Source organism: Delphinapterus leucas, chromosome 1 (genome assembly GCF_059928025.1).
Source record: "Delphinapterus leucas isolate spDelLeu-1000000601 "Yukka" chromosome 1, BTC_Dleu_Yukka2, whole genome shotgun sequence".
Lineage (NCBI taxonomy): Eukaryota > Metazoa > Chordata > Mammalia > Artiodactyla > Monodontidae > Delphinapterus > Delphinapterus leucas.
Window position 1 is genome coordinate 186,184,275 of NC_143129.1, and position 19,761 is coordinate 186,204,035.

The 19,761-nt window shown below is 62.3% G+C and overlaps 2 protein-coding genes across 2 annotated transcripts; one reads left to right on the forward strand and one right to left on the reverse strand.

Moving 5' to 3' along the window:
* On the forward strand, nt 1-11,447 carry GPR153 (G protein-coupled receptor 153). Its single transcript, XM_089901889.1, has 5 exons — nt 1-3,887; nt 4,226-4,655; nt 6,380-6,572; nt 7,178-7,362; nt 7,839-11,447. The coding sequence occupies exons 1-5, from the start codon at nt 3,532-3,534 to the stop codon at nt 8,508-8,510; spliced, it is 1,836 nt and encodes a 611-aa protein (XP_089758015.1). The 5' UTR covers nt 1-3,531; the 3' UTR covers nt 8,511-11,447.
* Nucleotides 11,448-12,328: 881 nt separating this feature from the next.
* On the reverse strand, nt 12,329-13,364 carry HES3 (hes family bHLH transcription factor 3). Its single transcript, XM_022598688.3, has 3 exons — nt 13,269-13,364; nt 13,087-13,168; nt 12,329-12,711 (listed from the first exon to the last, which is right to left on the reverse strand). The coding sequence occupies exons 1-3, from the start codon at nt 13,347-13,349 to the stop codon at nt 12,338-12,340; spliced, it is 537 nt and encodes a 178-aa protein (XP_022454396.1). The 5' UTR covers nt 13,350-13,364; the 3' UTR covers nt 12,329-12,337.
* Between the last annotated feature and the right edge of the window lie 6,397 nt (nt 13,365-19,761).

Sequence of the window (19,761 nt, forward strand, 5' to 3'; positions counted from 1 at the left end):
GGCGGGCGTGGCGGAGATGTGGAGGCTACTCGCCGAGAGCTCCGCCCTGGGCGGCGGCCGAGCGGGGCCCTGCGGGACTGATGGGTAGCAGCGCCGGCGGAGAGCAGCCTGGGGGCGGCAGGCTGAGCCCGGGAATCCTTTCAAGTTCTGGGTTCTCTTTGTTGCGCAATAGAGCCCGGGGGCCGTGGGGCCTCATTGGCCCGGGGCCGCGACGTCACGCCGGAGCCCCGCCCGCTGACCCTGCGGAGAGAGTCCGGTGGGTCCCAGGTCCGCCACACCTGCAGCCTGCACTGCGGTGTCCTGGGGGGGCGCGGGGGGTGGCAGGGAGCGTCTCCGGGATCCAGGCGCAGCGGGAAGCCCAGTCCTGAAATGCTGCGGAGCCTGAGTGGGCTGCGGGAGAAACTTCCCAACAGGGGGCGGTAACACCCCTGGAGTGTTGGGGCCTGGACCCTAGTGTCCCCTGCTCCCTGTGATTGAGAATGAACAGAAGGTGTCACCAGCCTGGAAGAAGGGGGTCTGCTTGTTTCCGCAGAGCCAGCCCCCTCTCACTCTGCATTTGGAGACCTTGCTCTCCACCCCACCCCGGTGACACTCCTCTCCCATCGCAGGACCACCACGCTCAGGAGTCCATAAAGCCAGCCTCCATACTTCCTCCCTGTGCTGCACTGGGCTCTGAGCCTCAGTGTTCCCATCTGCATTGTGGGGACAGTAGGACCCATCTTGCAGGGGCAGGAGGCCCAGAAAGACCACCTCAGCTCAAGGAACAAAAAAATGCCAAGTTTCTGAGCATTTTAATGTTTCAGACATCAGGATTTTGATGTCAGGAGAGTGGAGTTTGGATCCTGGCTCGGGAACCTAAGAGCTTGGTTACCTCCCCTTAACCATCTGTAAAATGGGAACAATGGCAGTCCTTCAGACAAGATCACTGGGGGTGCGAACTGAGGGGGGTGTGCCTGTTCGAAGGAGGATTGCCTCCTCCCTCTACTTGTAGGGCACATTCTCCTGCCCACACAGACCTAGGGCCTCTCCCTGCAGTGAGACACTGCTCGGCTAGACTCAGGGAAGAACCGGCACCAGGAAGGGTTGTACCAGTGGCAGCCTGTGGCACCTTCCCTACCACTCTGGACCAGCAATCAACAGGTGGGCAGTGTGGGCTGGGCCAGGCGCAGGGTCACAAGAGTCAGACAGCCTGCCTGCTTGGGCTTCTGAGGGAAGGCCTCCCAATCTGACGGCCAAGGCGGCGCGATGCGAGTAGAAATGGATGGCAGCCCACCACTTGCATGCCGAGTCCGGTTTTCCATTTGACAATGTAAGCCTCTGCCCGCTCTGGACCCCTGGTAGGCTGCCAGACACCCCACCTGGCTGTGTGTAGCCCTGTGGCCTCATTACCCTCCAAGCTGGGCTGTCCCAGGTTCTGGCTGGGGTGACTGTGCGTCTGCCTGCAGGTCTGAGGCTCGTGCACACCTCTGAGCTCAGTGTTTTGAAGAGACAGCGTAGCTCAGTGAGCAGGGAGGTCTTTGGTACAGACATCTACGTGGCAAGCATTTATTGAGCACTTACTGTGTGCCTGGCTCCATTCTAAGCGCTTTCCCTGGCATAGCTTACCGGCTACCCACACACTTCTCGAGGCAGATAGAGACTATCATGTCTACGTACAGATGAGAAAACTGAGGCCCAGCTGAGTCACGTGACTGGCTGGGGAGCTAAAGCTGGAGTCTAACAGCTCTTCACCCCATACCGAGTGGCCTCTGTATGCTGAAGTCAAGGAGGCTTGCTGGACAGCAGAACGGCTGGTGGAGGGTTCAGCGGGGCCGCCTCACCCCCCACGCTGGGTCTGGGGTGGGGAAGGGGAGGCAGCTTTGTGAGCAGAAGCCTAATGTTTGGGAAGGAAGTTCCCTGGCCCCAGGAGTCCCCCAGCCTCCGCTAAAAGGCCCTTAGTGGGCACTGGTGTGGTCCAGATTAGACTCCTCCTGTGGGTCAGGGGCCTGGACAGGCCCACTGCAGGGGCACAGAGATGAATGACACCCATCAGGACTCAAGAGATCCTTCGGTGTCCGTGGGGCTCAGGCCACACCCTGCACGAGACAAGCAGGGGAGCCTGGCAGCAGGCTGGGAGGTGTCACTTCCCCTGTCCTGAGTGCCAGGGGCCTGCAATGGCCTGTCCACCCCAAGCTGGAGACAGTCCCTGAAGGATCACGTGGCTGTGTCTGGCTCAGTGGTGCCCATAAGTGTTGGGGGCAACAAATTTGCAGCCAATGAGATTACACAGGCTAGAGGGTGAGAAGGCCCAAGTGTAGGCAGCGTACATAGTAGACCTGCACTGAGCACTGCACTTGTCCCCCACGCCACCTGCTCCAGGCTGTGGCCAGAGGGGCATGCTGTGGGGGGCCTCACGTCAGAGGGACCGGCCAGTGCTCTGCGCAGGGACGCGCCGAGCTGGGAAGCGGGGGGACTCACCGCCAGGCCCACTGGCAGGATGGGGCGGCTCCCCAACACGTGCCTCCTGCCCCACGTCCTAGGTCCCTGGTTCCTACCTATCCACAGGCCGTCCTTGGGGGCAGGTTCTGGTCCCTGGACCAGCTACAGTCCCATGCTGCCTGCGGCATCCAGGGCAGCCACCGTGTGTGAGACCGGGCCCGCCCCAGGCGCTAGAGATGCGGCGTCTGTCCACCCCAGCCTCCCCCTGGAGGAAGCCTCATCGTCCCTGTTTCAGAGTAGGACGTGGGTGCAGGGACTTTGCTGGGGCCACATGACTAGTACACTAGAGCTTAGTGTACCCCCCAGCCCGGGGTAGTGCCAGGGCCTGCCAGGCGTGCACGGCCATGGAAGGCCTGCTGGGGGCTGACCTGGGTAAAGCAGGCCGCCCTTTCCCAAGGTGGGCACGAGAGTGGTCCCCAGAGCATCCCTTCCTTACAGGGGAGGTTCAGGGCACTCATCCTCCAGGCATGTCCTCATTGGCCAAAGGAAGTGGAAACCAATGAAAGTGAGGGCCCCCAGCATGCACTGGGGGAGTCTCGCGTGGGCTGTGTGAGGATTTGGGGAGTTTGATGGTGAGAGGGCTGGTTCTGGGACAGGACCAGGTACACACGCGGCACAGCGCCCACCTGGGCCCGGCCTGGCGGCTTCCCTGAGGATGCAGGCGGCCTGGAAGGAAGCCTAGGTGCCGCACCTTGACCAGGAGTAGGTGGAGGTGAGGGGATATGCACTTATTGAGCACCCCTGTATACATCCCCTGGGAGCCAGGAGGTTCCATAGAGGGCAGAGGAGGGCGAAGCGGCCCAGCCCAAGCCAGGACCAGACAGGCAATGGAGCATGAGGGGACCCCTCTATCTCGCACTCCCAAGAGCCCCAGGAGCGTCATTGCCGGAGCCCAAGGGAGGGTCCCTGAGAGCTCTTTGGCTCCCCCCAAACCCACTGCAGATGTTCACGGTCCCTGGTGTCCCCAGGCCGCCACGTGTGAGTGCTGCTGCTCGGAGCTGAGCCCTGGCTTGAGGAGGATGTCCCAGCCGCCGGCCAGCTCCCCTCTGCACCATGAGTGATGAGCGGCGGCTGCCTGGCAGCGCGGTGGGCTGGCTGGCCTGTGGAGGCCTCTCCCTGCTGGCCAACGCGTGGGGCATCCTCAGCGTGGGGGCCAAGCAGAAGAAGTGGAAGCCCCTGGAGTTCCTGCTGTGCACGCTCGCGGCCACCCACATGCTCAACGTGGCCGTGCCCATCGCCACCTACGCTGTGGTGCAGCTGCGGCGCCAGCGCCCCGACTACGAATGGAACGAGGGCCTCTGCAAGGTCTTCGTCTCCACCTTCTACACCCTTACCCTGGCCACCTGCTTCTCCGTCACCTCCCTCTCCTACCACCGCATGTGGATGGTCCGCTGGCCCGTCAACTACCGGTGAGTTCCTGGGCGTGTGCCCGTGTGCACCTGAACATCTGGTGTCCTTGGAGAGGGGGACGTGGGTGCCTGAGCGCGCAGGTACCCTCGGTGTGGGGACAGGGTCCCTGTGCGGTGTGCCGCACCCATGCTGTGCTGGGGTTGCAGGGACGAGCGCGTGTAGGTGTACGTGGGTGCGTACAGTGTCCAGGGCAGAAGGGCTCGGTGAGAAGGACACGTGACGATGTGCTGACTGCGGGGCTGGGGCAGTTGAGGACCCTCTGCCGGTCCCCAGGGGCCTCTGGAGAGACCCTGTGAGTGACGCCAGGTCCCTCTGTCCTGCCCCCGCCCCATGCCAGGCTAAGCAACGCCAAGAAGCAGGCGGTGCACACGGTCATGGGCATCTGGATGGTGTCCTTCATCCTGTCGGCGCTGCCTGCCGTCGGCTGGCACGACACGAGCGAGCGCTTCTACACCCACGGCTGCCACTTCATCGTGGCTGAGATTGGCCTGGGCTTCGGCGTCTGCTTCCTGCTGCTGGTGGGCGGCAGCGTGGCCATGGGCATGGTCTGCACGGCCATCGCCCTCTTCCAGACGCTGGCGGTGCAGGTGGGGCGCCGGGCCGACTTCCACGCCTTCACCGTGCCCACCATCGTGGTGGAGGACGCACAGGGCAAGCGCCGCTCCTCCATCGACGGCTCCGAGCCCGCCAGGACCTCGCTGCAGATCACCGGCCTGGTGGCCACCATCGTCGTCATATACGACTGCCTCATGGGCTTCCCTGTGCTGGTGGGTGAGCCTGTCAGGTGGTAGGAGCCTGGCGGGGGGACGTGGGCTCTGGGACAGCCGTGCTCCAGGCGTGCTCCAGGCATTAGGTGGTTGAATCCTCACACCCGATCTTTTCAGGAGGCATCATCATCCCCATTTTACGGAGGTGGAGACTGAACTTCAGAGAGGTCACATGACCCGCCTAAAGTCAGGGCATCCATGGTGGCATCTGAACCCATGGCAGGTGGCTGCAGAGACCAGGGTCTTTTGTCACACGGCAGGGGACTTTCCTGACCTGAGTGAGACCCATTTGATGCAGAGGGTATGGAAGGTGGGGTGACATGCCACAGGCTTTCTGGTGGGTCCAGGTCCCAGGATGGACAGAGGAGGGATTTAGTGTGGCAGAATTGGCTTTGATCCCGAATCGGGAGGCAGGGCAGGCCTTGAATGTGTGCTGGGGAGTTGGACTTGATCCCAGGAGCTGAGGAAGGTCAAGGTGAGGGCTGGTCTGAAGACCCTGCCAGCAAGGGTCCAAGGTCCACCGAGGCTGCCTGGGGTCCTGTCTGTGAGGCTATGCCCCAGGCCTAGCCCAAGAATGACGTCTGGACTCAAAGACAAACCCTCCCACTGATAGGGCTCCAGTCCTGCCCCTGAAGGCTATGGAGCTGGACAGGGAAGGGTCTAGGGGCAAGGACCAGATAGAGGCTTCATCCTAGCAGCTGGGCAGGGAGTCATCGCAGGACCCAAGCTCCAGAAGGTGACAGGTGGTGTGGCAGCCTCATAGTCAGGGGTGACCTTCTGCCCCACCCTCAGTGGGCCAGAGTAGAGTCCTCCTGTGTGCAGTGGGGCCTGGTGTCCCCAGTCCCTTGATGATAGAGGGAAGATGTGTGTGTGAAATTGCAGAGCCAGATGGGAACAGCAGTGGGGGAAGGGCCCCCCAGCTTCTCTTCAGGGCCGTTTGTGGAACCCACTCCATGCTGCGGGCCTGGTATGGTGTCTGGAATCTTTACCTCACCCTGTGGGGTGTTCCTGGCCCATTTCACAGATGAGGAAACTGAGCCCCAGAGAGGTTTAGCATCTTTCTGAGGGTCACACAGCTCGCATGGAAGAACCAACATGATGTCTGCATCATGCCCACTTCTGCTCTGAAAGAGGAATAGTTATGTCACTCAGTGGGGGAATGATCTCTCCTGGGAGCAGAGGAATGAGGCATCCCTAGGCGGTGACCCAAAGGCCACCTGGTTGGATCCTCTGACCCCCAGAAACTACTTTGATTCTAGATCTCTGGGGTCTGAGGTCTAGACCCTCAGAGTAGGGGGAGGGCCAAGGAGGCCACTAGCCATGGAGCAGCAGGGATGGTAGAAAGGTCCCTGAACTGGGAGACTTGAGACCTGGCTCTCAAAAAGGGGCTGGTAATCCACGCCTTCTCCTCCTTGGGCGGTCACGGGTGAAATGAGGGAGGCCGTGCCCAGTGCTACCTGGTGCACTGTGAAGGGCTCTGCACACATGGGGCTGTGACTGTTCATCTTGGCACCAGCGGCTGTCGGTGGGCAGGGGCTTCTCCCCTCACACTCTCCTGCCCAAAACCCCAGGGCTTTGTCCTCCCCTCCCCCTCTATCTCCCCCTCCCCCGCCTCCGGCAGGTAGGCAGTCAGACCTGCCCCACAGGTGGGAGAACTGAGGCCGGGAAGGGAAGCTGGGTGATGGGGGTCCTGCCGGGTGCCAGGCCCAGCCCTGTGCCCACAGGTGGTGAGCTTCAGCAGCCTGTGGGCTGACGCCTCGGCGCCCTGGATGGCACTGTGTGTGCTCTGGTGCTCAGTGACCCAGGCCCTGCTGCTGCCTGTATTCCTCTGGGCCTGCGACCGCTACCGCGCTGACCTCAAGGCTGTCTGGGAGAAGTGCATGGCCCTCATGGCCAACGACGAGGACTCGGGTGATGGTGAGGACGGTCTGAGCATGCCCCCCAGGGAGAGTGGCGCCTGGGTGAGGTCACTGGGGGTCAGCGGGATAACAGCTGTCAGAGCCCCCTTGTTCTACCCCAAAGGTTCTTAAACCCCTCAAGGACTCAAGCCTGGTGTCACACGGGGCATTCCCCTGTATGGCTTGGCCGCCCCCAGGGTTCCAGTTAATCAGACGTTCTGGTTAACAGAGTGGCTGTGGACTGCAGCCTGAACGTGTTTCTTGGAGCTTCCAACCTTAGGGGTCCTGGCGAACTGCCCCGGGGCTCCTGTAGACCGGTCCTGTCTCCCTGCCAGCAGTAATAATGTGACCCTGGGCTGAGCCCTTGCCACCTGGCAGGCAGTGTCAGCTCCTTGTGTCTATTTAGTTCTCACCCCCATAGAGGAGGAAACTGGCTCAGGGTCTGTGACTTCCCCAGGCCCTCAACTAAAAGGTGGCAGAGTCAGGATCTGAATAGAGGACCCCGCCCTGCTCCTTTTCTGTTAACCAGCCCACCAGCCCTGCGTGTGTCTCTGGGGGTCCCTGGGACCCATTCCTGGATGTCCCCAAGTTTCCACGGCCCTAAGCTTCTGCCCCGCCCTGCAGAAACCAGCCTGGAAGGTGGCATCCCCCCAGACCTAGTGTTGGACCGCTCCCTGGACTACAGCTATGGGGGTGACTTTGTGGCCCTGGACAGGACGGCCAAGTATGAGCTCTCTGCCCTGGAGGGGGACCTGCCCCAGTTCTACCCTCTGCGGCCCTTGCAGGAGGACAAGATGCAGTACCTGCAGGTAGGGACAGCCAGGGCTGGAGATGCAAATATGCCTCTCCAAGGCCTTTCCTCTCTGAGCCCATCTCACGCCTGCCACAGCTCCTGGGGCTGGCTTTCATCCTCCCAAGACGGGCTGGCCCCAGGTCACAGAGCCTGTGCAGGTGGGCCCATGGGCGGTACCCCAGCCCCTGTGCCCAAGCTCGCTGGTGCTCTAGGAGGATGGTCCATTTGGTGCCTGTGTTGTCTCCTTGGGGCTCAGCACCCTACTCAAAGGGACTTGTCCCCAGCTGACCCAAGCTACAGATGACAACACTGAGGTTTGAAGAGATTGTCACTTGCCCCAAATCTCACAGCTCTAAACCAGGGTGCCCTGGACCAGGCCTGGTCCCTGACCTCAGGCTGCGTCCCTGACCTCAGGCTGCCCTGCCCGGTGAGGGGAGGCTAGGTCCCCCTTTTCCAGGAGGGCAGCCCGGGTTAACCCCTTGGTCCTGACAGGTCCCGCCCACGCGACGCTTCTCCCACGACGACGCGGACGTGTGGGCCGCCGTTCCGCTGCCCACGTTCCTACCGCGCTGGGGCTCTGGCGAGGACCTGGCCGCCCTGGTGCTGCCTGGCGGGCCCGACCGGCGCCGCGGAGGCCTGCTGGCGGAGGACGCGCCCCCCTTCCGCCCGCGCCGTCGCTCGGCCGAGAGCCTGCTGTCGCTGCGTCCCCCGGCCCTGGACAACGGCCCGCGCCTCGCCCCTGGCTCGCCCCCCGGCAGCCCGCGCCGCCGCGCCGGGCCCGGCGCCCGCTGCGCCTCGGCCTCGCTGCTTCCCGACGCCTTCGCGCTGACCGCCTTCGAGCGGGAGCCACAGGCCCTGCGCCGCCAGCCCGCCTCACCGGGGCCCTTCCCCGTCCGCGCCCTGCCCCGCGACGGCGCCCAGCCCGGCGGGGACGCGGCGCCCCCTGGCGGCGGCGGCGGCGCGCAACGGAGCCCCGGGCCGCGCCCGGCCGCACACGCGCATTCCAGGACCCTGCGGACCGGCCTGAGCGCGTCGTGGGGCGAACCCGGGGGCCTGCGCGCGGCGGGCGGCGGCGGCGGCAGCATCAGCAGCTTCTTGAGCTCGCCCTCGGAGTCGTCGGGCTACGTCACGCTGCACTCGGACTCGATGGGTTCGGCGTCTTAGGGCCCGCCGGCGCCTCCCCAAGCCTCCAGGCGGGCCGGGCCACCCACGGGGCCAAAGCACCAAAGATGCCATCCTAACCCGGCCCAGGCTCGGGGCAGGCTACGCTGAGGCCGCCGGCGGCGCCTGAACTTGCGCTAGCCCTGACGGGGCGGCGGCTGTGTGCCGCCCCGGAAGCGGCCATTGCCTGGAGGGGCAAAGCCCGCCCCGGACGACCACACTGGGCACGGGCCAGCCTCTGGGCAGGGCATCTCTGGGCAGAGTGAGGCTGGGGCTTGGGAAAAGGCGGGCTCCGCACGGGGCAGCTGGCTACCGCCGGACGGAACAAAGCCCAGCCCTGCAGGAGCCACCAGACTGCAGCCGCTTCCCACTCTGCACCGTAATTGTCACACCTCAGGGGGTGGGGTACAGAGAGGGTCTGTAAGCACAGGGGTCTTCAGAGCCCAAACCAAGTTCTCTGAGCAGGTCTCCCTGCTGACTTGTTCTGCCTTGGTTTCTGCATCTGTGAGGAGCAGGTGACCGTGTTAGCTCTCAGGACTGTCTGGACAAGTCTCCTGGTCTGTGTGCCCCGGCCGCCACCGAGGGGACAGGGAGTGAGTAGTGGAGGACCCTCCATGGGTCCTTTGTGGGGCTCAGTTTTCAGGGGCCTGGCGTGGCCCCCAAGCCTGAGGCCTCCCACACTTAGTGCCCCTGGCCCCCTTGAGAACTCTCCCCAGCCAAGCTAAAGCACAACACTTTCGCACCATCACCATTGGCACACACCCACCTTGGCCGCTGTTAGCATCCCACCCTCATCACTGTGCCTCCATTGCCTATGCACAACATGTCAGCCACCTCTCTGACTCCCACCACGAAGGTCGTGGGTACGTGGTGGAGAAAACTGAAGCAAAGGGGGAGCGGGCTTCCTTCTCCTGGTGCCAATCCCCAACCTATGCAGGTCTGGCCAGGAAGGGATCTTGCCTTAGAGGCCTCGCAGCTTCTGGGTTCAAGGCCTGGTCCCTGGTAAGAGTCTTCCTCCACCCTGGGGCAGGGGTCTTCTTTTACTCTCCATGCTGGGCAGACCTCTTGCAGGCCTGGGCTTGGCCATGGGCCCTTGGGAGGGCCTGCTGGGTCTTGCATGGAGGAAGACCCTCGACTCAGGCTAAGGAGAAGCCCAGGAATAGCTGTGGACTTTGAGCTGGAGGGGCTGGGATGAATGCAAAGACTGTCTCATTCCATCCCCTGCCTCCATGCAGTGGCCCCTCCATGTGAAGATCTGGAGGGGGTTCCAGGGCCTGCAAGGAGCTGGTCTACCCCCTCTCCCCTCCTACTCTGTAACCTGGAATTGCAGCACTGCCTCTGCCCCTCAGGTGGCCAAGCCTGTCTCCTCACCCTCCAGACAGGGTCCCAGCTCCAGAGAGGCCTCTGGGAGCCGGGAGAACAGGGGGGACTACGCAGCTCTGTCTCACCTTCAGAGGCCCCTTCAGTCTCTGGCTGTGGGGTAACTTGGGGGGAGGAGCTGGCCACAGGTGAGTAAGGCAGGAGGCTCCGGTCCAGCCTCAGCCATGGGAGGCCTGCCTCGCCAACGCTGCTGTACCTTCAAGGACCCACATGTGATGTGGGGGCGGAGGTAGCCGGTTAGCCACTGTTCCCCACCCCCCGCCGGCCGATTTGTCACCTTGGGTTTTTATATCCAATCTGTGTATTTCATATCCAACGGCAATACTTGCAAGGAGGCGTGGTCCCCTGAAGTCCCTCCAGTCCTGGTTTTTACAAAATTATTAAGAGGGAGGACCCCAGGCAGAGGCCCCCGGAGCGTGGGGCTACCTCTCTCACCTTGTCTTGCCTCCAGGCCTGTTTGCTGCCCTGATGAGCAGCTTGGCCCTGGGTTCACTGTGGAGGGAGCTCTGTCTTCATACCACCACCCAGCCCAGAGCCAGGGATCCGTTTGTAGTTTTTTTTGACAACTGAGCATTTATCTTCTGTACAGAATCTAATAAAAACTTCCTGTGATTTGCACCAGGCAATCCGAGGCCGATTTCATGGAAACACTTAGAACCTAACAGCACCGCTGGCCAGCTGCCCCTAAACGTCTCTCCCTCTGGGTCCTGAATTCCTCCACTAGTGCACCCTTCCTTTGGGTTGGACTTGCCCCTTTCTCTAGGCAAATCCAGCGGCCCCACCCAGTGAGTGAGTCAGACCTGGGGCAGCAGCAGGATGGAGCGGCCTGGTGGGTTCCAAAGCCCTAATAAAGGGCGGAGGTGACCTATGAGTGCAGATGGCAGCCCCTGCCCAGGTTTGGCTTCAGGGACCACTAGTACCAGTGAGGCTGATTCCGGAGGGCGAGAAAGGCAGAGCAGTTGGAGCCGTGCCTAGGGGAGGAGGATCCATTGTGCCGGTTGACCCGCCCACCAGCCTGGGTTGGAATTCCGAGGACGTGCCCTGGGTCCGCGATGTAAGATCGCCACCTGGTGGCCGGCAGGAGCCTGGTGGCCTGCAGAAGGATTAGTGTCGGGAAGTTGAGACCCGAGAGGCCGCCCCGGGACCACCACTGCAGGAGCCCCGCCCCAGCACCGGAGAGCCCGTTGGGTGGTGCGGTAGGGGAGCCGGGTCGCCCTCTCCCCGCGGTCTGACCAGGACGGGTTTAGCACACGGCAAGGCAGGGGCAGCCCAAAATGAGAAACGTTTTATACAAAGTTGATGTTGGTAGTTCAAAAAGATTCACCTAAGTAGGCATCACGGGAGCAATTAGAACCTTCGTGGCCTCTTTATACCCATTTCAGAAATTCGCACTGTCCTTATTTTGAATTTCAAGCTGGTGGGAGGAGGTGCTAGGATCTCTTCCTGGGCTCAGGGCAGGGTCCCTGTCCTCCACCCCCAGGCTTCCCCTCGAGGGCCGGGAGCCCCGGGTTCGAGTCCGGGCACAGCAATGACCTCATTTTCGGACGAGTAAACCGTCGCACAGCACTCCCAGGGTTGTCAAGGGTGGTGGGCTCCCTGGAGGCCCCAGAGGTCCAGAGTCGGGGGCTCTGCGGGGCCGGGGTCTTTTCCAAGTGGGGAGAAGTGAACTCTCCCTTGAGAGGAGCCGGGGTGTGCCCTAGCAGCCCCCAAGTTGGTGCGACAGTGCGCGGGGTCCCTACCAGAGGCCGCGCGGAGCCAAGCGTCGGGTGGCCGGGGCGGTAGGAGGAGCATCTTATCGGGCGGGGCCACAGCGCTGAGCGGGCGCTGGGCAGGGTCCCTAAGGAGGGGGCTTCCGAGAGGGCAGACTTAGGAGCGTGCGCCAGCGGGTGGGCCGCGCCGCGTGCGGAGGGGGTGGGGATCCCTGGAAGCCGAGTGGGTCCAGGATGGGGATGGGATGGGGGCCCCTTGCCGGGGGGGCGGGGCCTGGCGCGCTTTGTGCCGGTGGGAACCGGGTGTCCCTGGCCGGCTGAATGGGCAGGGGCGGGGCAGCGATTCTCCTCGCTGCGAGGGGTCCGCTCTGTGCTGCTGCGGACGGCGACCTTCCCACCGCGGCGCGGCCGCGGGGCGGGGACGAGCTGCCCGCCAGGGGCCCTGGGAAAGGGGCGCAGCCCGGGACACCCACTCCCAGCCCCACTGGAAGGTGGGAGGAGGAGAAAGCGGGTCCGGCCTAAGTGGGTAGGGCTGGGGTGGGGGGTGGGTTATGCCTAGACGCGCAGAACCCGGTCCAATCGTAGCTTCGTGTATTTCCCCGAGTTCGAAGAGACGCGGCACCCTCCCGGCCACCCCGTCCCGGAACCAGAACCGATGACCGGAGTCCCGGCCGTCCAAAACAGTCTCTGCGTCCCCAGGCCAGACGAGGGCCTCTGTGAGTCCGAGGCCGTACCTGATCCTCACCAGGGCCGCCACAAGCGCAGCCCCGGCCCCGGGCTCTCGGCGAAGCGGCGAGACGCCGACTGCGGCGCGGGGATGCTGGTGGACTGACCGGGGAGACCTCCAGATAAGAGGAGCCGGGGTGGCGGGGACCGCGAGCCGGCGGCGGCCGGAGCAGGGGCCCAAACTGGGGGGGCGCCGGGGCCGCGCCGCGCGGGTGCCTCGGGGCCGGGACTGGCGCTGTCCATGGTGCTGCCACCCGCGCGCTCGTGCGCCAGGGGGCAGCGCAGACCGTCGCCGCCCTCCTCTTCGCGCCGCAGAGGCTGGCTAACGCCCGGTAGACAGCCGCGGAAGCCCGACGGGTACTCGGCTCCGCTGGGGACCGGCCAGAGCCCTGGGGGAAGGGGAGCGGATGAGAGAAATGCGGAAAGGAGGGGAGAGGAGTAGGAAAGGAAAGATGGAGAGAGGAGAGAGCAAGGGAGGGGAGAAGTGTGGAGGGAGGGAAGAGAAGGGAGAGGAGTCAGCCCGAACCCGCTCCCCCCTTCACGGGTCCAGACCTTCGCCCACCCAGATTACAACTCCACAGCCAGCCGGGCTTTTGCTGCCTGCCCACTCATAGCAATATGGGGCCCCCTTGTCACTCAGCTGCCCACTGCCCTGAGCAGTTCTTCTCCGTCCATCCCTCCTTTATCTGGCCTTGTAGAATCCGTGGCTCTGACCCCACAAGTTCCCCCGCCTCTTCGCCCGACTCCCCAAGCCATCCCGCTACCTTGCACCGAGTTCTGAAGGCTTTTCATGTACTTGACGCTCAGCTCCAGTATGTCTGCCTTCTCCAACTTGCGTTTCCGGATCTGGGGATCCGTGGAAAGGGCTCTTAGCACCGCAGCCTGGGCTGGGGCAGATGAGGCTGCGGACCGTATCATCTTACCTCCACCGCGTCCCCTTTCTCACCTGGTGCGAGTAGTGTTTCTCTAGCAACGATCTGAGCTGCTCCAGCGACACATTAATGCGCGCCCGTCGCTTCTTCTCCATCAGCGGCTTGGAGATCTGTGGGTGAGCAGCAGTTAGAGGGCAGGGCCTTGGCCCTCTCGCGCTCTGCCTCACCCCTCACGCCCGCAGCCCTCGGGACCCCAGACCTTGCGGAAGTTGCCGGTGGGGCCGCCAGAGCTGCCCTGGGTCTCGGACTCAGTGCCCATGTTGTCGTAGCGGAGGCCACTGGAGGCGGCACCGCCTTTATAGGGGCACCTCGTTTACATGTCAATGAGGCGCTCCTGGACTTGTGGAACCCCCAGGGGGAGGGGATGAGAGAGGGACAAACTGGGAAGTTCGCCACCTCCCTCTGCCTCTTCTCTTCCCTTAGTCCAGGCCTCACCTCCAGGACTCCTCCTCCCTCCTGAGGGACCACCTTTACCCTTTCTCAGTCTTTCCTTTTTTTTTTTTTGTCTACGTTGGGTCTTCGTTGCTGCGCACGGGCTCTCTCTAGTTGCGGTGAGCGGGGGCTACTCTTCGTTGCGGTGCGCGGGCTTCTCATTGCGGTGGCTTCTCTTGTTGGGGAGCACGGGCTCTAGGCGCGCGGGCTTCAGTAGTTGCGGCACACAGGCTCAGTAGTTGTGGCTCACGGGCCTAGTTGCTCCACGGCATGTGGGATCTTCCTGGACCAGGGACCAAACCCGTATCCCCTGCACTGGCAGGCGGATTCTTAACCACTACGCCACCAGGGAGCTCCTCTCAGTCTTTCCTTTCTCCCTCTCACCCTCACTACTGCCTGAGTCTGGAATTCCTTCCCATGCCCACCCCCTCCCGTCCCAGTCTCCCTAAGTTCTGGGCCTCACCACCAAGCCCACTGGGGGAGGTCCATGGGCACAGATGGCTGCAAGACCCACTAATGACTATGACTGAGCACCGGTCCTCCTCGGGCCTGATGAAGACGCGGAGGCAGGGAGCAGCCACCAGCGAGGCCTTTCTGCCGGCTTCACGCTCGGGCCGCGCTGGCGATGCCACATTACTCGCCCTAATGTCGGGACAATGCAGCAATTTTCTGCCCGTGGCCACTCAAAGCCAGGTGCAGAGCAGGCCCGCAGGGGCCAAGCAGCAACATGTGTCCCATTAAAGCATGCAGCCCGCCCGCGGGGCCACAGCCAGCCTCCTCCTTGGGGCCTCGGGACTGGGAGCCGTCCTGCGTCGGGGTTCAGTCTGGGCTCAGGGGCCCTCCGGCCCTGTTAGGACCCAACCCACACTCTTCAAACTGGGGGGCAAGCTGCAGGCAGCCTCAGGCCAGGGCAGTCAGAAAGGCCTCCCCCACCCCCAGTCCTGAGTTTGCAGGCTGGAAAACTCAGGCTCTGAGGACCTTTCCGTCACAGGGAAGGCCTAGGAGTTTATTCCCCCCACCCCTGCCCGTTGGCCTTCTCTGGGTCCCAACAAATGGGAGGTGGTGGTGAAGACCACTGAGCATCTGGGGAGAGCACCGTTCTGCACGTTTGGAGGTCCGGGATGTCAACCCCTGTTCATTATTCAGGCTGTGGCTGAAGACCCAAGGAGCTCAGAGGAGGAGACACCTGCCCCCGGACCCACTAGGCCCTATAGCACGACTCTGGTGCAGTCCCTGCTTGGGCTTCAGGAGGCTGGGCTGCAGGAGCTGGGAGGGACGGGAAAACTGACGTCTGCGGGAGTCCCTGGGTTCAAACCTACACAGCTCCCTTTACTGAGTTCCCTTGGCCTCAGTGAACATGCGGCCCCTAGCGCTGCTTGTGAGGGCGCTGTGGAAGTCGCAAGGACCCAAAAGTTCGGCAGTGGAGCCCTGCTGCCGAAGACTGAACAAACTGGACTTTGCGGGGTCCCAGTGGGGGGGGAGGGGAAATTGCTGGGTCCTTGGTGGGCCCCAGCTCCATCCTCTTACCCATCCACCCCCGCTCGGGGCATTGATGGGCCCCTGCCCGGCAGTGGCGTTCCCAGGCGCCAAGCAGCGTGGAGAATCTCTCCCCGCCCTCCTTTCAGGCGGAAGCGTCGGCGACAGCGGCTCCAAAGTGTTCTTTCGCCCCGGCCGCAGGGCCCGCCGGTCAGATCCGGGCCGGGCCCGGCCCAGGGCGGGTGGCGGGGCCGCGGCGGGACTGCGGGCGCTGGCACGCGCCGGGCGGCTTTGAAGCGCCGGGGCCGGCCAGCCCCGAGTGGCTTCCGCGGGTTCGCTCCGGCTTGGGGCGGTGGCGGCGCGGTACAAAGGCGCCGCGGGGCGGGCGGGCGGCGAGGCCGGGCACAAAGGGGGCAGCCGAGTGTTAAGGGCATTGTGCCGGCCCTACAAAGCCGCGCCCCCGCCCGACCCCTCGGGACCAAACTCCGGGCGCCCTGCCGCGCGCGGGCTTCCAGCTGCTGCACATCTGCAGGGAGGCTGGGCGCGCGCCTCGCTCGGGCGGTCCCCCTCATCCCCGCCCAGCTCTCGAGCCGCGCGGGCAGCCGGGCAATTTGTCCTCTAATTATGATCCCTCCCCATAAACCGCCGCCCGCGCCTTTCAACTCCGGCGTTATTAGCAAACCAATGGCCCTCGGCGCAGCTCTCGCGGCCCACAGCGGGGGCGCCGGGCCCGCCCCCTATCCAGAGTTCGGGCCGCAATAAAGGGGCCCGCGAGACGCCCCCGCCTGCACCCTGGCCCCCGCAGCTCCTAGGGCCACCACCCCTCTCGAGCCCGTGCCCCGAGATCCCGGCCGCTCTGGGTGGGGCCGCTCACGTGGGTGGCTTAGTGTTTCTTAAGCAGTGGAAAATTGACCGCAAAATGCGCTAATTCGCAATGTTCTGCTTTGGCTGCAGCAGGCGAGGCCGGCCCGGGCGGCCCGGGAGGAATTCGGGCTGTCAAGCTCCGCCCCTGCCGGCTTAATGGGCCTCCGCCTCCGCTGCCCCCGACCCCCACCCCGGCACTGCCCGCTGCGCCCCTCCCCCTCTGGCAGGTCCTCAGCTGGCGTCTCCCCACCTAGGCCGATCCCCTCCCCCACTTTCCGGGCTTGCCCGGGTCCTCGCTCGGCTCCCTCACCACAAACAGCCACCTTGGCGCGTTCGTCGCCTCCAGCTGGCCGAGGGTCGCGCGGGACTCAAGGCTGAAAGGGATCTCTGTGCAAATTCCATCTTACCTTTTACCCACCTTCAGAGACAGTTTCCTCGCCACCCTTTACCCCCAGTTCGGGTTAGTCTTCTGGGCAGCCGATACCCCCCAGTAAGTTAAAGGCAGATTTTTGCATTTGGCAAGGTCATTGGAAAAGACCGGAGTCTCCACTGAGATCCTGCTCGGAGACCTAGGCTAGGGACCCCCAGGTCTGTTTGCAAGTTTTGCGTCTGGGCATCCTACACACCCTAGGCAGGCTGGGCTCCGAGGGCGCGTGCAGAGGCTGGGGAGGCGTTTTCCGACGTAGGGGGAACGGCTGCGGGTTCACCTCGTCCTCTCTGAGAGCAAGCAGGACCAAGCGCTCTCGGGCTGCCGGCAAGGGCATGGACCAACTTAGAAACCCGGCTTATGCAAGCCGGGATGTAGGCCACCGACTCCCTTTCCATCTTTAGCCTCTGGGGTTCCCAGGGGGCTTGGAAAGGAGCACAGGTCCAGGCAGAGCGCTGGGGGGACACAGGCTGCCCTCTGCTCATTCAGGAAAAATTCTTTCTGTAACTCAGGAGAGCTCTGGGGGCTTCCAGGGCTACTCAAAGCCCGTGGCTTCCTCAGGCTGGGGAATTTAAGGCCCAAAGTGACCTGTGCCTTTTGTCCTCTCTTCCTCCATTTGGTTTTCTTGCCTTTGGTAAAAGAAAGAACATTACAGAACGATGCAGGCCCTGGATGGGAACCCCTGCCCTCCTGCAGCCCCCAGGCATTTAAAGCTACCCGAGCTGTTAGGTGCTGCCGAGGCCACTGCCTGTGCAGTGACTGGAGGGAGAAATGTGCGGCCCCCTCCAGGATGCACTTCTAAATGGAACGAAGTGATTGCTCCATGTAATTAACTATTGGGACACAGCAAAAGCTCAGAAATGACTCAGCCGATTGTCTCCAGATGGGGTTGGAGAGGCTGCAATTGTTTAACTCTCTTTGGCTGGGTTAGGACTCCGAATAGCCTGGCAGCCAAGGGCCCTCCAGGGGACAAAGGCTGGGACTCTGGTGAGTGCATCAACACTGAACCGGGCTGGCCCAGCTCAGAGAGAGTGAATTCTGGGAGACCCTCACTGTCCCAGCCTTTTGTGCTTCTCCCCAGCTGGCTCTAATCTTTAAATATTTACCCGGCCCATTTGTGCACATATGACTTATGCACGTTGGGCTGATCTGCTCATAAATTACGAGAGTCATTTACCAGACGGGGGTGGGGGGGTGCTTTCATGCCTGGAGTGGGGAGTGGCCAGAGGAGGGGAAGAAAAAACAGCTTTTGGAGGATCAGAGCGAGCTGCAGCCACACTGGACAGGCCCCTCCTGGCCTCCACGTGGGAAGTGGATGGGGCAGAGGCCTGTGAGTGACGAGGAGTCCCAGGAGGTCACCCACCATCAGGGAGGAGGGAGAGGCAGAGTTCCAGAGCTGTTTCCTACTTGGTGTCAGGCTTGGACAGGAGCCAGCCCTTCATCCTGGGAAGCTGGTGTGGGTGGAGGTGCTTGGTTAACACCCATCCTTGCTCCTTCTCCTGCTTGCTCTGCAGCATTCCCCCTTCCTACATTTCCTCTTTCTCCGTAAAGCAACCCTGTTTGAGAAAAGGGAGCCTAATTTCACCTCAGCCTGCAGCTTAACTTGGAAAAGTCAACATGGTTCTGACGGCTTTTTAAAACAAGAGGGATCCCCACTTGGGCCCAGGATGGAAAGCCACCTCAGCTGGTGGGTGGATGGCTGGATTGGGGGGCGGGGAGGGGAGGCCCTAGAGAGGGAACTTCCTGCATGAGAAAGGGTTCCCTTTGTGCTTGCCTCACAGCTCCTAGAACAAAACACATTCAAATGCTTATTTAGAGGGGAAAAAATGGAAAGCATGGCATCTCCAGGCTGACTGGTTTCTCTTTATTTTCTTATATTACTGTAGGTGTGCTGTTCCTCTAGCCTAGGGGAGGACAAACTGGAGTGACACGGGAGAGCTGGGTGCAGAGTGGACATGTTTGATCAGATTGCTTTCCTCTCTGGTGGGAAAGCAGGTCTCTGTGTTTCTGTCTATAGCTCTGTGAATTACTGTTTTTCTGTGTGCCTGTGTATCGCTCTGTGTGACTTTGTTGCTCTGGGTCTATGCCAGTGTGTACATACATTCGTTTACTTGCCTTTCCCTTCCATCACTCCTCTGTGAACCCCCAGGCCCTGACAGATTCAGCAGCTCTAGTGACTTCTAAAAATTCCCCTTCCCGCTGGTCTGGCCCTACCTGGAAGGGGACTGCCTCCCCCTTCTTTCTCCTTTCTCCAAGTTGGGACTGATGGAGATGTATGGTCTAAGACGAACTGATGGGCAGAGAAGAGAGAGTTGCTCAAGCCTTCCAATCTGCATTACATGTTACTCTGTGCCCCCCAGAACAGGGACTGCCCCTGCCATAAGTCAGCGTGGAGAGCAGATACCAATGGCCAGAAAAGGAGCTTCCTGGGAGCAGCCCTCTGCCCCAGGACCAGACTCACTCCCGGGAGTGAAGGTGCAGTGAGCACCCTCTAGTGGCCCTGAGGTGTCCTGGAGATGCAGGAGAGGTCCTGAGTGGGGGGAGACAGTAGAAACAGGGGACAGTGGCAGGACCCTGGCTCTCAGCCCCCAGTAACAGTCCAGGCTTCCTTCCCACATGGTGCTGCAACTGGGTGACGTTGGATTTTAAAACATTAAATCTCCTTTCAGTTCCCATCTACCGAGTTTAGCAAATGTCTTCTGAGCACATTTTAAACATGATACTGGGTTTACAGAACATTGGTGTGAGACCCGTGAAATCAGGATCCCTATTTTATAGGAAGTTGAGGCTCACAGAGTTGCTCTGCCCGAGCTCACAACGCTGCTGAGGTAGGCTCTCCACCCTTCCCTGAACCCAGCTTTCCAGACACCAGGCCTCCTGCCTGGTCCTGCAAGGACACAGGAAGGTAGAGTGGCCAGGGACTCGGAGGCAGACTGGGCTGACTGCAGCTCACAGCCCACCTGCCCTTATGGCTCTCTGACCCACTACTCTGGGTTCCAGCCTCCCCCAGGGCCTGTCCCCTATCCCGCTTCAGGCTTGCTTCCTCCTGCCTCTGTGTCTGCAAAACTCGGTCCCCTCCCTCCTGTAGATGTCCTTGCTCTCATTTCCAGTCTCAGGCGGGCTGCCACTACCGACTCTTCCGGGCACACTCCTAACGCTCCCACCCACGGGCCTCTCCCTGGGGTCCCTCCCATTCCCTCTCTATCCCTACTTGGCTTCTGACCCACTCCCATCCCACCATAGTTTATTCTAGTCATTTGCTTACTTGCCTTTTTCCTCCATCAGGCCTTTGTGAGTGCCCGGAAGTG